Raw genomic sequence first — 12935 nt, forward strand, 5'->3', positions numbered from 1 at the left:
AGCATATGGGTCAAAAAACGTTTAGTTTCCAAGACACGGGGTGTTCAAACTGAAACTTTTGAAAAAAATTTTTTTAATAAATTCGGAGCACCTAAAACCAAACAAATTATAATTTATACAGATTAGGGTTGCCCAAAAAAAAAACGATTTTTTTTTCGGGTTTCTTATGAAAATATGTTAGTTTATCATGTTTTAAGAGCCCCCTCAAAAAATCAGCTCTAAAAAAATTTTTTTTTAGATCGTTCAAGATTTTTAAAAATTTCAAAAATCGTCAAAAGTTGAGTTTTTAAATTTTTTTTCTCTTTATTTTATCATTTTCTAGGTTAAAAAAATCTCAATTATGAAAATTTCAAATCGATATTTTAATTTCTAAAGATCACTCATAATTATTTTTACTTTAAAAGTAGTGTACCTAAAATGTTTTCAAGCGACCTCTAAAAATAAATATCAACAAACTAATTTTTTTTATTGAATTTGATGAACAAAAGAATAGAAATAAATCACAAGACCATTAAAAAATTTCTCGAGGCAAAATTTACTACCGCACTGCGAGTTTCATATTTATAATTTTTAAATTTTTTAAAATTTAAGTGTCGTGATTTATTTCTATTCTTTTGTTCATTATATTCAATAAAAAAAAAATATTTGTCCGTTGATATTTATTTTTAGAGGTCGCTTGAAATCAGGTACATTACTTTTAAAGTTAAAATAATTATGAGTGGCCTTTAGAAATTAAAATATCGATTTGAAACTTTCAGAATCGAGATTTTTTTCCAACTTAGAAAATGATAAAATAACGAAAAAAAATTTTAAAAAAATTCAATTTTTGACGAATTTGGAAATTTTTTAAAATCTTGAGCGACCTCTAAAAAGGTTTTTTTGAGCCGATTTTTTGAGAGGGCTCTTAAAACATGTTAAACTAACATATTTTCACAAGAGACACGAAAGAAAAAATATTAGTTTTTTTTTTGGGCCACCCTAATACAGATATTAAACTTTTAATTCTTCATAAGAAAAATGGCTACTATGAACTAAAACCATTTAGTTTTAGAAAAAAATGGGTAAACCTTTTCCATGTTTAGCATCATTTTTTAGTTTATTTAGAAAAGAAAATCAGGATATACTCAAAAATGGGTATTTTAAATTAAAAAAAAAGTGCAAGAGAATTTTTATATAAACATTTTTTCAAGTGCGAGCTTTAAATAAGTCAAAAATTGTCACATCAAGAAAAATTAGGCAAAATTTTATTTAGGCTCTCCATTTCGTCTAATAAAGTGTTTATTTTTAAACGTTTTGGATATCTTCTAAAAATCAATTTCAGGAAATACAACTTGTTTTGAAACTATCGCGGAAACTAAGCATTTCCCAACTTTTTTCTTATTTTGAGAAGTTGTATCAGCAAGTAATGTTTGGTTTGTGTAATTTAGAACAGAATAATTTAGAGACATCTAGTGGTAGTACCTGATAAATGAAGAACAATCACAATCACAAAAATCCATGGAAATTTCAGAAAATCCTGATATTTCCTTGACATTTCCGGATCTGATTTTCTCAGTTTTTCAGGTATAAACCCTGATAGGCTTTTTTACATAATTAATTTTGAACAAAACCAAATACAATAGCCCAAGCAAAAGCGACATTAACTTCTTGCTATTAGATTGCGTTTTAAAAAAATTCCTGAAGTGATTTTTCAAACATAACACAAAGAAACTGTAGCAAGTTTAAGATTTGAAATTTTGAAGTCAATTTAATAAAAAGATATTTAAGCTTCATTTGTTTTTTGCTAGACACCTATAAAGCGGGACACACTGTATATTACTTTTTAAAATTTTTTACGCTATATTTTCAGAAAACGAAAATTATTAATGAAAGAGAAAGACAGGTCAGACAAACAAAAAATAAATAGTTCTTGCTGGGAAATTCATTTCAAACTTCCTTTGCCGCTATACGAACTACAAAAACTTTGCGCCGTCTTACGAACAATTTAACCGACGTCTGCGATTATACGAATCAAGAATTTGGAGCCGCCGATGCCTTTAACAACCCTCAAAAACATTAATCCAGAAACGGCTAAACTAGAACAAAATCTACCAAGGAAGAGGAACAGAAAGAAACGACGAAAGATCCGAAAGTCCGCAGAGTATTATTAATTAACACAACTGGCCGAACGAAGCTAAGGATTTACTGCTGCTGGGGGGGATTTATGGCTTCTCCGGGAGGCATGGAGTGGCCTTGAGTATTGGGAATGGGATTGTGACTAGGGTTAGTGACGGGCGTACTAGATTGGGGTGTGGAGACGGTGTTGGCGTTAGAACTAGGAATATAATTGGGACTAGGGTTGGTCGGTATCGCACTAGTTTGCGTGGTGGGATTGTTCATACTGTTCGACGTAGCCGGAGGAGCGACGCTCTGGCTCTTCGGGATCTGAGAACGGAGGTAGTTGTTCTCCGTCTCGAGCTGCTGTATCCTCTCCATCAACTCAGCGATTTTCTCCTTCAACACCTCCACCTCCTCCCGGACCGTATACATGAGATGGCTCTTGACGAGGTCCATGGCCTGCTCGATCTTATTATCAATGGCGTTCACCACCGGATTGGTCTTGGCCAAGTCGTCGGCGCTCTCGCTCATCGTGTCCACCCCGCTGTTGGTCTCGTTCACCTCGCCAGAGTTCTCGTTGTTATCCAGTACCGTCAGGCTGTTCACGTTCATGGGGAACTGCGGGTTGGTGTATATATTGCTAGGCAGGCTTTGGTCGAAGGGTTGCGACTGCACCTGAACCACCTGGGGCCCCGGCTGGGTCTGAACGTTCTGTGCCACTTGGTTGGAATTCTGCGACTGGGGCAGTTGCGCCGCTACGGGCTGCTGGTAGGCCTGTTGGAATTGCTGTGCCTGCATGACGGAGAGCGACTGGTTGCCCTGTACGGGTATGTGATTCTGGATGTTTTGTTGCGTTAACTGCGTCTGACTTACGACCGGCTGCGGAACGTTAGTGTTCAGTATGACACTTTTCGCACTTTGCGTTGGCAGGCTGCCGGTCACCTGCTGCTCAGTCTGGGGGGTGAAATTGTGACCGTTGACGAGAGGCTGGGCAATGTTGGACTGGGACACGTTCGGTTGTCCCGCGTACGTTTGACTCTGTTGGAAATTGGCGGGCATCTGAAGCGTTTGTGATGTGGGAACGAATGCACTGTTCTGGTTCTGGATTAAATTAGCCGGTACGTACTGAACGTTCGGGTAAGCTTGCTGCATGGTGAATCCCGCTGCGTTTTGAACCACACCGGCCTGGAAGTACGGTTGATTGCCAATGAACTGGGCGGGCATGCTGCTTGACACTTGTTGGGGTAACGTCTGGTTGGGCATATTCGCCACCTGCGGGTAAAAATACTGTCCTTGCGGTATCATCTGCGGCTGCATGTTCTGAAAAAACTGGGTGCCGTTGGCGAACCCGCTCTGCAGCAGCATCTGCTGGATTTGTTGCTGGGGGAGGCTCTGAGTCTGCAAGTATTGGCCTCCCGCCATCTGTATGCTGCCCGTCGACTGCGGCATCCGCACCGTGCCTGCTGGTGGTGCCTCGTCAACATAGTCCATGCATTTCCAACGGCCCCTCTTGAAAGGCTCCAGACTAGCAATTTTTACGACCTTAAACCTGTCGTTACGACTTGGCGTCGAGTGGAGCTCCTTACTTTCATCAGACGGCTTGGCCGTGGTGTCCGTTATGGTCTCTGTGGATGGTGTGAGGGTTTCCGTGGGGATGTCGTTTGTAGTAGGCATGACGGGTGGGTTAGACATAATGGCGATGCCGTACTGAGGGCTCGTGGGTATCACATTGGTAGCATTGGTAGCGTTGGTTGTCGCGGCAAGCTCGTCAGTCACAGGCTGAGCTTCTTCAAGAGGACAGGATGCTTGAAGGTTCGGCTCTATGCTCACAGACGATTCTGCGTGCTTGTCTGCGGCCTCAGCTACATTTGCCGTGGTCTGGTGCTGACCTACGGAAAATTTCAGTATAATTTCTCACTACACTACTGTGCTACCCATTCACACTCAATACGGCTGCTCTCTATCAGTATCGCAAATATATTTACAACATTGAGATTAAATAAAGACTTTATATTAATAATAGAAGCAGCAGTTTGATTATAAAAACTTATTTTATTTGGTATACAGGACGCTGAAAAAGTAAGGGATAATATTTGATAATGTACCCAGAAATTATCTAAAACATTCAAGTTGTTTTTAGAATAAAAATTAAAATTGCCTAAATGTAGTACAAAAGGCGTCAAAACAGTCTTTAATCGAAATAGAACTTTCACTTCGATTTCCCTAACTTTTTGTCTCATCCCACATACTTATAACTTTATTTCATATTTGATTTCATAAACCATGACTAATAAAAAAAAAACTAGATTTCAGAGCAGTTCTATGAATGTCACAATTTCTTGAAACTAACGAATGTATAAAAATATTTAATATATTTTGATTTTAACAATGACGGTCAATGTAAGATATATTACAGAAATAATTATGATCATAAATTTGTTACATTCATATTAATATCTATTTATGTTATAAACTTGATTACTTTCATTACATTTTTATTAAATATACACTTTATTGCACTAATAATAATATCGAAATTTCTTACATTGTTTTGGGTGTTATTATTTTTCAGTAGAATTCACATGTAACTTTTACAGTATTTTACGTTATCAGATTCGTACGACCCTTATACATTTTTGAAACAAATGATGTTATATCTTTTGGAGAGGTATTAAATTACGTAATTATGGTACTGTTATAACTTATGACACCTCTTGCTATACTATGAATATATTCACTTATTTGTTCAAAATACGAAAAACCACTGAAGCATCACAATTCCAATACTTGACATTATCCTCAATGTCATTTCAAATGATGCATACATTTCTTTGACAATTACTTCTATCTGCACATTAACCAATTATTAAAACACGAGTTAAAACAAAAAAATTATGTGCTAATAAACATATAATAAACTTCCTTTGAACGTTCTAATGCTTGGGGCAATGAAAATGATTTCTTTAATTGAATAACCTAAATCTGATTGCATATCAATGAGAATATATTTATAGACAAATTTGACCTAAATAAATGCATTAAGTATTTACATGTACATTTCTAGTGAAGACAATAGATTCATGGTTTTATATTTTGAAATAGGCCACATCAAACTACTAGAGTTACTCAACTTCTACCCAAGTTGTTAAAATGTTCAAAATGAAGACATAAAGCCATTGTACTGATGTTTGGAAATAAGGCACAACGATTTATTGTTTAAAATAACCGGCCTAACAGAGGAATAAGCTAAAAATAGATTAATAGCCTCAGTACTCACCCAAGATATTCATGTAATCAGGGGTAAGGTCCTCTTGACCATTACCATTATTTGTTTTGGGAACGTATCGTTGCACTTTTTCAGGCCTACGCGGATCTGCATTCATTTCTACCTAACAAATTAACTCAGTTACAGCAAAAATATTGTGCAGCACATTTGTAATAAGCCAAAAACAAATATTACGAATGGATAGTGAATTGTCAAAATCCAGGCGAATCAACAATTGCAGCTTTCGACACACTTTTACAAAAAAAAAAAACAGTCGTCTCCAATGTTACTGATTTGCCGATTTACTCTACAGACTGTAAATAATTAATCATCAACGGAAAACAGCCGTACTTACTTTTTTTATACACTAAATATACAATATTTATAATAATTCACAATGGCGGCGACGACCCTACCGATTGAATGTCAGAATGTCAGGACGCAGTGGCGTCGTACGTAGTAGCATTCGGAGGGGTCAATAATTGTTCTTTTTTCAGTATGTTTGAAATCGGGAAATCCAAGTTAACACAGTCATGAAATACTACGCCTTCTTCACGGGAAAAAAGTGATTCATATTAATATAAACATAAATACTTAGTATACACATTTACGAGGGAAAATATATTACATTATGTACCTATATACCTATGGCTTTATCGAGTTTATTGAACTTCATAGACGTTCATGATAATACCAAACTAGCTTTCAAGGTTATAGTTTATTTTTAACGTCTATATTTACATAAGTATATTTAATTTACATTTGATTTGTTTAATCAATACCTTAAAGAACATTTCAAGGTATGTTTATTTATCTTTTTTTATATACCCGACACTGTTGTATATAAATATTAAACTTATTTTTTATGAAGCATAAATAAAAAATGGTATATACTATGTACAACAGACAGTCATAGATTTCTCTTCAGCTTCACAGCTACAATAAATTTATTTTATTTTGTTTGAATTAGCCCTGCTCTAAATTAGTACCTATCAGTAGGTATATTATTATATTCACATAAGTTCATTCATATGACTAAATCTCATATGGGTTCATTCTCATTCGAATGGCCTTATCAAAAGTCTATATAATGATAGTAATAGGGGTAATATGAGTAAATGGACGTTCCCCACTCTACTACAAATTCCACTGCGCATCCTAATCATCTTATCCTCATACCTCAGGCACAGCTTATATATATTGGCTGTGCCTCAGGGCTCAATTAATTTGGTTTACCTATGGTCTATGGAAATTTAACCTACGTTTCAACTTTCAACAAAGATAGAATGATAAAACTGGTATGCTGTATATTCGAAATGGCCTTATAATTGCTTTCTACGCTACGATATCGTAGCTATAAAACTATAGGCTATTTCGAATCTCACCAGCGCGCTGGGTATGTTCTATTTTTATCTACTGGTTGCAATAGATACAAACATGATAAAAACATGGAGATATACAAACTTATACTTTTATTTAGTAAAACATTGGTAAGCTCATTCGAAAATAAGGTAACCTAACTAACTTCGGTTCTTATACGTATTAATTATTTATGTTTTAATTATGTATTTTAACTATTCGAGCTTTTAAAAAATATGAAAAATGATCCACGAAATACGTATTTTATCAATGCAATATAAGCGATTTTTGGCGACCTAAGAAACCACATGGTTGGCTTGACGCCAGGATGTTTATAATACATATCACAATATCATTGGGCTTGACGTTTCTTTTATTAATAGTTCGCGTCAGCCACTTGACTTTAGGGTCTGTCTATAACTTCAATAATCACAAAGTACACCTCAAGTTCATCTTTATATTAAATATTTATTGTGAAATGTACAGCTGCACTTATTTAAATCATTAATATACATCCATCTCACATCGATATGAGACATAAAATAATTAGACTAATGATAGGGATATTAACCCAATTCAAATTTACCATACAAATACGGTTTGCTGGTTTGGCAAACCGAGGTAACTTCATTTCTCGCGAAAACGCCAAACCGCACAATCGGTTTTCTCGCCAAAAAACGCTCCAATGTTTTCATCTGACAGCATCAAAATATGACTATGACATAACATCAAAAAATAAAGTGAAGGTGATCTTAGCTGCTAACATTATTATTAGCTGGATATTTTTAGCTATACAAAACAATTTATTAGATGCTCTGTCCAGGATTAATCAGGCATAAAAGTAGTCAATAAAATGGATCAAGTTTCGAATGTATTTAACGGTTTTACAAACATAATGGATCAAAATATACGAGGAGTACAGGTGGGCATAGAGCATGTTTATGTTCTATAACATGTAAATATGAATTATTTGCTTTCAGCTTGGCTGTTACTCTGTAGCTCTAGTTGGGCTAACAGTTGCTATGCGAAAAGTGAGACCGGTAAGTACTAATTAATTTAAAATATGAAATTTTTCATAATAATGATTGCAGTTTAGTAAATTTAAAGCGCCTTCTGACATCCCTAATCATTTCGTTAAAGAAAGGCGTGAGTTAACGGGCTTGGTGAAGCGAATTGAACCTGACGGCGCTTTATTGATGGTACAGCATAAGCCCTTGGTTAATATCCCTTTGATACCTTCTGGTCAGTTACCTGTCAAAATAACAGGGGTCAATGTCACCGGACTGGGAATAAGCTGGTTACAGACTGTAGTTGTTGGCAGCGAAGTAAAATTTGTACCTATTTTGAAAGGACGAAACTTGGTAGAATGTGAAGTTCTGCTTGTGCAACCTTCTAAAGATGTAAGTTACGTTTGAAGAAGTTTCTATAAAAACATTTAACCTTGGCATTGATTTCTTCTGTGCACGGTAAGAGTATTTTTAAAATATGCATGGAAGTAAAAATATTTTGGCACAACGAGCACTTGGTTCTGCAATTCTGACACCAGTTTTCTCAAATATGCATGTATTTTAATATCTCATGTTTTTGAGTGTACTAAATTTTACGAGTGCACAAATTAACTGTCACAAATTAAATTATCTGTCTTGAATCTGTTCGCGTGAAGTTTTTCATAGTCTCTTATTATAATTTTTAATTTTAGAAGCAACCACGCCTCGTTAATGTTGGAGAAAGGTTGGTAAAAGTCGGTTTCGGTTTCCCTGCAACTATCGAGAAACCTCTTGTAGAGAATCGCAAGTTCTTATCGTATTATAGTCGACTTCAAAGTGCAGAACTTTATGCGAATAAGAGAAAACTGGGTTTTAAGTACTACACATTACCGATAGAGAAAGCTTTGTATTCCTTGCTTAATTATCTGTATTCAACGTTCCTTCATACAATTGAACAAACTGTAAGGATTATTCCAAAGCTTCCAACGATATATACTGCATAGCAATCACAGATAAACTTAGTTATTGAATGTTGCATATTTCTCGCACAAATTCTTGCTGTGTACAAGATTATTTCATTCTTTTTTTACCCTAAGCGAGAGTCTGTTTGGCAGGATTTTACCAGTGCTGTGGAGATGCTCATTTACAATGACTAAGTCCCGTTATTTTATTTGAACATGATTATTAGTAACATTTTTCAAAAAATATGAAAAAAAAAAACAATGGCAAAGAAAATTTATATATTTATATTTCAAATTTAATTGGTATTTCTAATTAAATTTTATTCGTGATAAAATTGGGCCTAATAGAAAATAGACATATACGTATTATTTTTTGTAATAAAAAATTCAAAGTATAATAAATTATTTTATAAAAGCTAGTGATATAGTATTTAAGATTGTCAAGATATAAAAGTGATTACATTTAAACTTGAATAAGATCTGTTTGTAAAGAGATGAAAAGAAAAATGTATTTAAAAAACGCGAAACACATTTTATTATATACTCACAGCACTTTTAAATTTGAGCGATTGAAGTAGTATTCCCTCTTTTATGTTCAAATAATCCTCGAATGTGAATATATCAAACAACTTATAGAGATGATTAGACTGTTACACTTTATATGATTATATTTTTTTGAATAAACCATATATTTTGTTTTATTTTTTTTTATTCTCTGATACAGACATAGATATATGATATACAGGGTGTAGTTTTGAACGAGAGTCATGACCTTTAGAAATACATATCATAAGTTTATTTTCTTAATTTCTGTCCTAAAATCGGGCATGTTTTGACTAAGATTCACAAACTAAACACAGTGCTTTAAAAAATACATACCTATCCCAAGTAAGTTTTCTAAATTGTACAAATTAAGTGAAGAAGACAAATTTTGAGAAAATTGGTGTCGCATCTACAGTTAAACATAACTTTGTTGTTGATACTTGAAATATCGTTTATATGCAAATTTTTGTTTAACTTCTAGAAGAAGAAGAAGCCACAGTTAGTAAACATAGGAGAGAGCTTGGTGAGAATAGGTTTCGGAGCGACAGAGAACAATGAAAAAGCTCTTGTCGAAGATCGTCTTCGCTCGCACTATTACAACCAACTTCGTAATGCCGAGTTATACGCGCTTCGCAAGAGACTGGGCCTTAGATATTACATAAAACCGACTAAAAAAGTCCTTACGACTCTAGGAATTTACCTGTACGTGCTTCTGGGGAAGACCTACCAGAAAATCTCCAATCTTCCTTATAAACTGCCAAAGATATACGCGTCATAGCAGCAGCGGATTCATATAGCGCTCGATTGTGCTATTCTAGTCTTACAGATCCTCGCCATTTACAATATAATCGCCTTTTTCTTCTATCCGAAACGTAAATCGCCATGGCAGGACTTGAGTAGTGCCATAGAGTTACTTCTTTATGATTAATATATACTTACATGTACACATTTTTTGATATGATCGATCGACATGTTAATTAAATTGGAAGATATGTGATATCGAACAATCCGCTGCCGCAGGTAGGGTCAAGTTCGTACGTTTTCATTTAATTTTTGGCGCTGACTGAGATCGTTTAGTTGTGACTACCTTCAAGCATTTAGTGGGCATTTATTTTAGTGTCCTAAAAAGAACTGAACCTCCGATAACTTTTCAAGACAGAGTTCTATCAAAGAAGGTTTGCGATGCAGATTGTAAGATATCTAGAAACCAATATACTGTTGACCTTGGGGTTGACCTTGACTTTAAATTTCAAGGTCAAACCAACATCAACTTGGACATTAAATGGAACACTTTATTTTTTATGCTGACAATCAATACAATGCTGAATTTTATGTTCGATTAGGGGGTAAAAAAATTTTCTGGTATGTCCTAGCATGGCATTTGAAACTCATTTTTCTCTGAATATCTCAACAAGAATTTTTTATCGAAATCTGTGATCAGAGATTTTTTCCAGGACTCTTCTTGTAGATCACAATGAAGGTCAAACACATTTTTCACAAAAAATAACAAATATAAAGGAAAAAGATAAATATAAACATGCAAATTGATGAAAGCTGAAGAAATTATAAAAAAGGCAATTAATATCTGTAGGTATTTGAATTTTTCAGAGTAAATGTTCGAATTAGTGGTCGTCTACAGTTTGACGGTTCATAAAAATAAAACAGCTTTCTAATCATATTTTTATCTATCAAAGCAGCTTCATGGCGTTCGACGCTCTATTGGTTGCCGATATAAAAATTGGGTGTTCAATATGACATTTTCAAGTTTACCTTGGCCTGACCTTGTAAATTGTGCCGAAGGTCAACCATCAAAATTTCCATTCAAAGTGCCACAAATTTTGTTTGAATCATTTTCCTTCAACACAAGTTAACCTTGGTTTGACCTTGAAACTAAAGATTAAGGTCAAACTCGAACGTATCGGTTTCTTGATATTTTATGACATCTGAAATTTTTTAGCAGTGACTTAATTCTAAAGTTTCGAAGGATTCGAGTTTTTTGGGGACACAATGTATGTAACACTGTGTCATCATAAAACATGTTTGTATATTTACATAGAAAATTTATACCTACTGGAACTACTTGTATTTCTTAAAAGAATTGACGAAGGCAGTTTACTTATGGCACAATGTATTTGTTTAAACATGTCACTTCGTTATATCATTTGTTGTTAAATTGTTATTATGTAATACGAGGTTTTTTATTTCAAATAAAATACTATGGATTATTTTTTAAATTTATTTGTTTAAAATAAATCATAAACACTATAAATGGGTAATTATTTCAACTTTTTACGTCTTAAGGTGTATAAGATCTTTTCCATCAGTTTTCTTATTCAAATGAGTAGTAAAAATGTTTGGTACTGCTGTTTTAATTTTCATTTATTCCATGGCGTCATCTATTTGCATCTAACTCAACTAACATATTTTTAGTCATGGTCCAAACCTCTAAATTAAAGATTGCAAACGGAATTTTAATGTTCTCAACTACACGGATAGATGGCGGGGCAGGTTCTAAAATCAAAACATTTTGCTTTAGTTTTCTTATTTTATGTTCATCAGCTAAATAAATGATTGTATCCTTATATTAGAAAATTGAAATAACGTAAGAGGTCAGATTTTCTAACAAAATATACAAAATAATTGAGCCCAAACGTCAATTCTGACACTCTCTATTAAATGGCGGCACCAGACAAAATGTGACACCACTGTATACAGTTTTTTTTATAAAGAACAGTGATGTCAATAGAAGTCTTACCTATTTTGCATAAGTTGATTTAACCTGTCAGATTTGACATTGAATATTTCAGTGTCTTTAAATTTTATTTGAATTTCGTTAAAAGGAGAAATTAACCAAAAATAAAATTATGTCGGCTATTGTAAACTTCTTTTTAAGTAGGCGGATGCTTATTGCCTGAAAAGTCAATAAAAATTCTAATAAAATAGCGAAATTCAAACATTATTCTGACACTCACCGTTAAATGACGGCACCAATCAAAACACTGCGATATCTTTGTTACTTACCCTAAAGGGAAACTTTAAGATCTTGTTTTAACACTACTTGTTCACAAATTTTGACGTCAGGCCATTGTGTAGGACATCGGGATCTAAGGGCCCTTAGATATCATCAATTACGTAAATATAATTATTATTTATTGCATTTATAACTTTTATTATCCACCTATACAACAATTAAAGCAACAAATTGCATCTTTGATGCACCCTATCTTAAATCTAACAGCGTTAACTGTGCTGCCCTCTAACCGCGGAGAACCTAATTTGTTTTAAGACTGTGGGCAATGTCAACAATGAGATGGACTCTTTTGTCTTGTATATTGAATGCTTATCTTGCTTCTCATAACCGATAGATAGATGGCGCCAAAGTCGATAAGAATTTTAGTTTTATTCCAAATAATTCAAAAATGCTTTGTCGGATGTAAATGAAATTTGGTACGCTAGTAGTAGGCTAGTTGATCTATCTACACATAAAATAGATAGATCAACATTTTTTATTTTAACACGCATAATTCTGTTAAAATGTAAACAACTAAGTATTGTCAAATTAATCAATTGTCTGTCTTATCTGACATGCCAATTCGCGTTACTAGGCACCTGTTCTGTTTCAGCTCTAATATAGAACACAATTATTACTTTAATATTATATTACATGGAAATTAAACTCAAACTGAATAGAAAGAATTGTTATATAACGATTAAATCCAAAAT

General features: G+C 33.9%; 2 protein-coding genes across 3 annotated transcripts; one reads left to right on the forward strand and one right to left on the reverse strand.

Annotated features, from left to right (window-relative positions):
- Positions 1 to 1838: 1838 nt before the first annotated feature.
- LOC108911643 (protein bunched, class 2/F/G isoform-like) lies at positions 1839 to 5807 on the reverse strand. Its single transcript, XM_018716627.1, has 3 exons — positions 5718 to 5807; positions 5375 to 5486; positions 1839 to 3986 (listed from the first exon to the last, which is right to left on the reverse strand). The coding sequence occupies exons 2-3, from the start codon at positions 5478 to 5480 to the stop codon at positions 2182 to 2184; spliced, it is 1911 nt and encodes a 636-aa protein (XP_018572143.1). The 5' UTR covers positions 5481 to 5486; positions 5718 to 5807; the 3' UTR covers positions 1839 to 2181.
- Positions 5808 to 7434: 1627 nt separating this feature from the next.
- On the forward strand, positions 7435 to 11481 carry LOC108911644. 2 transcript variants are annotated; one of them, XM_018716628.2, is made up of 4 exons: positions 7435 to 7643; positions 7702 to 7761; positions 7813 to 8121; positions 9694 to 11481. In XM_018716628.2, exons 1-4 carry the CDS (start codon positions 7575 to 7577, stop codon positions 9988 to 9990), a joined length of 735 nt encoding a protein of 244 aa, XP_018572144.1. In that variant the 5' UTR covers positions 7435 to 7574; the 3' UTR covers positions 9991 to 11481. The 2 variants fall into 2 exon arrangements, with proteins under 2 accessions (XP_018572144.1, XP_018572145.1); XM_018716629.1 differs by lacking the exon at positions 9694 to 11481 and adding an exon at positions 8421 to 9370.
- The last annotated feature ends 1454 nt before the right edge of the window (positions 11482 to 12935 follow it).

This window comes from Anoplophora glabripennis, unplaced genomic scaffold (assembly GCF_000390285.2).
Source record: "Anoplophora glabripennis isolate ALB-LARVAE unplaced genomic scaffold, Agla_2.0 scaffold702, whole genome shotgun sequence".
Classification (NCBI taxonomy): domain Eukaryota; kingdom Metazoa; phylum Arthropoda; class Insecta; order Coleoptera; family Cerambycidae; genus Anoplophora; species Anoplophora glabripennis.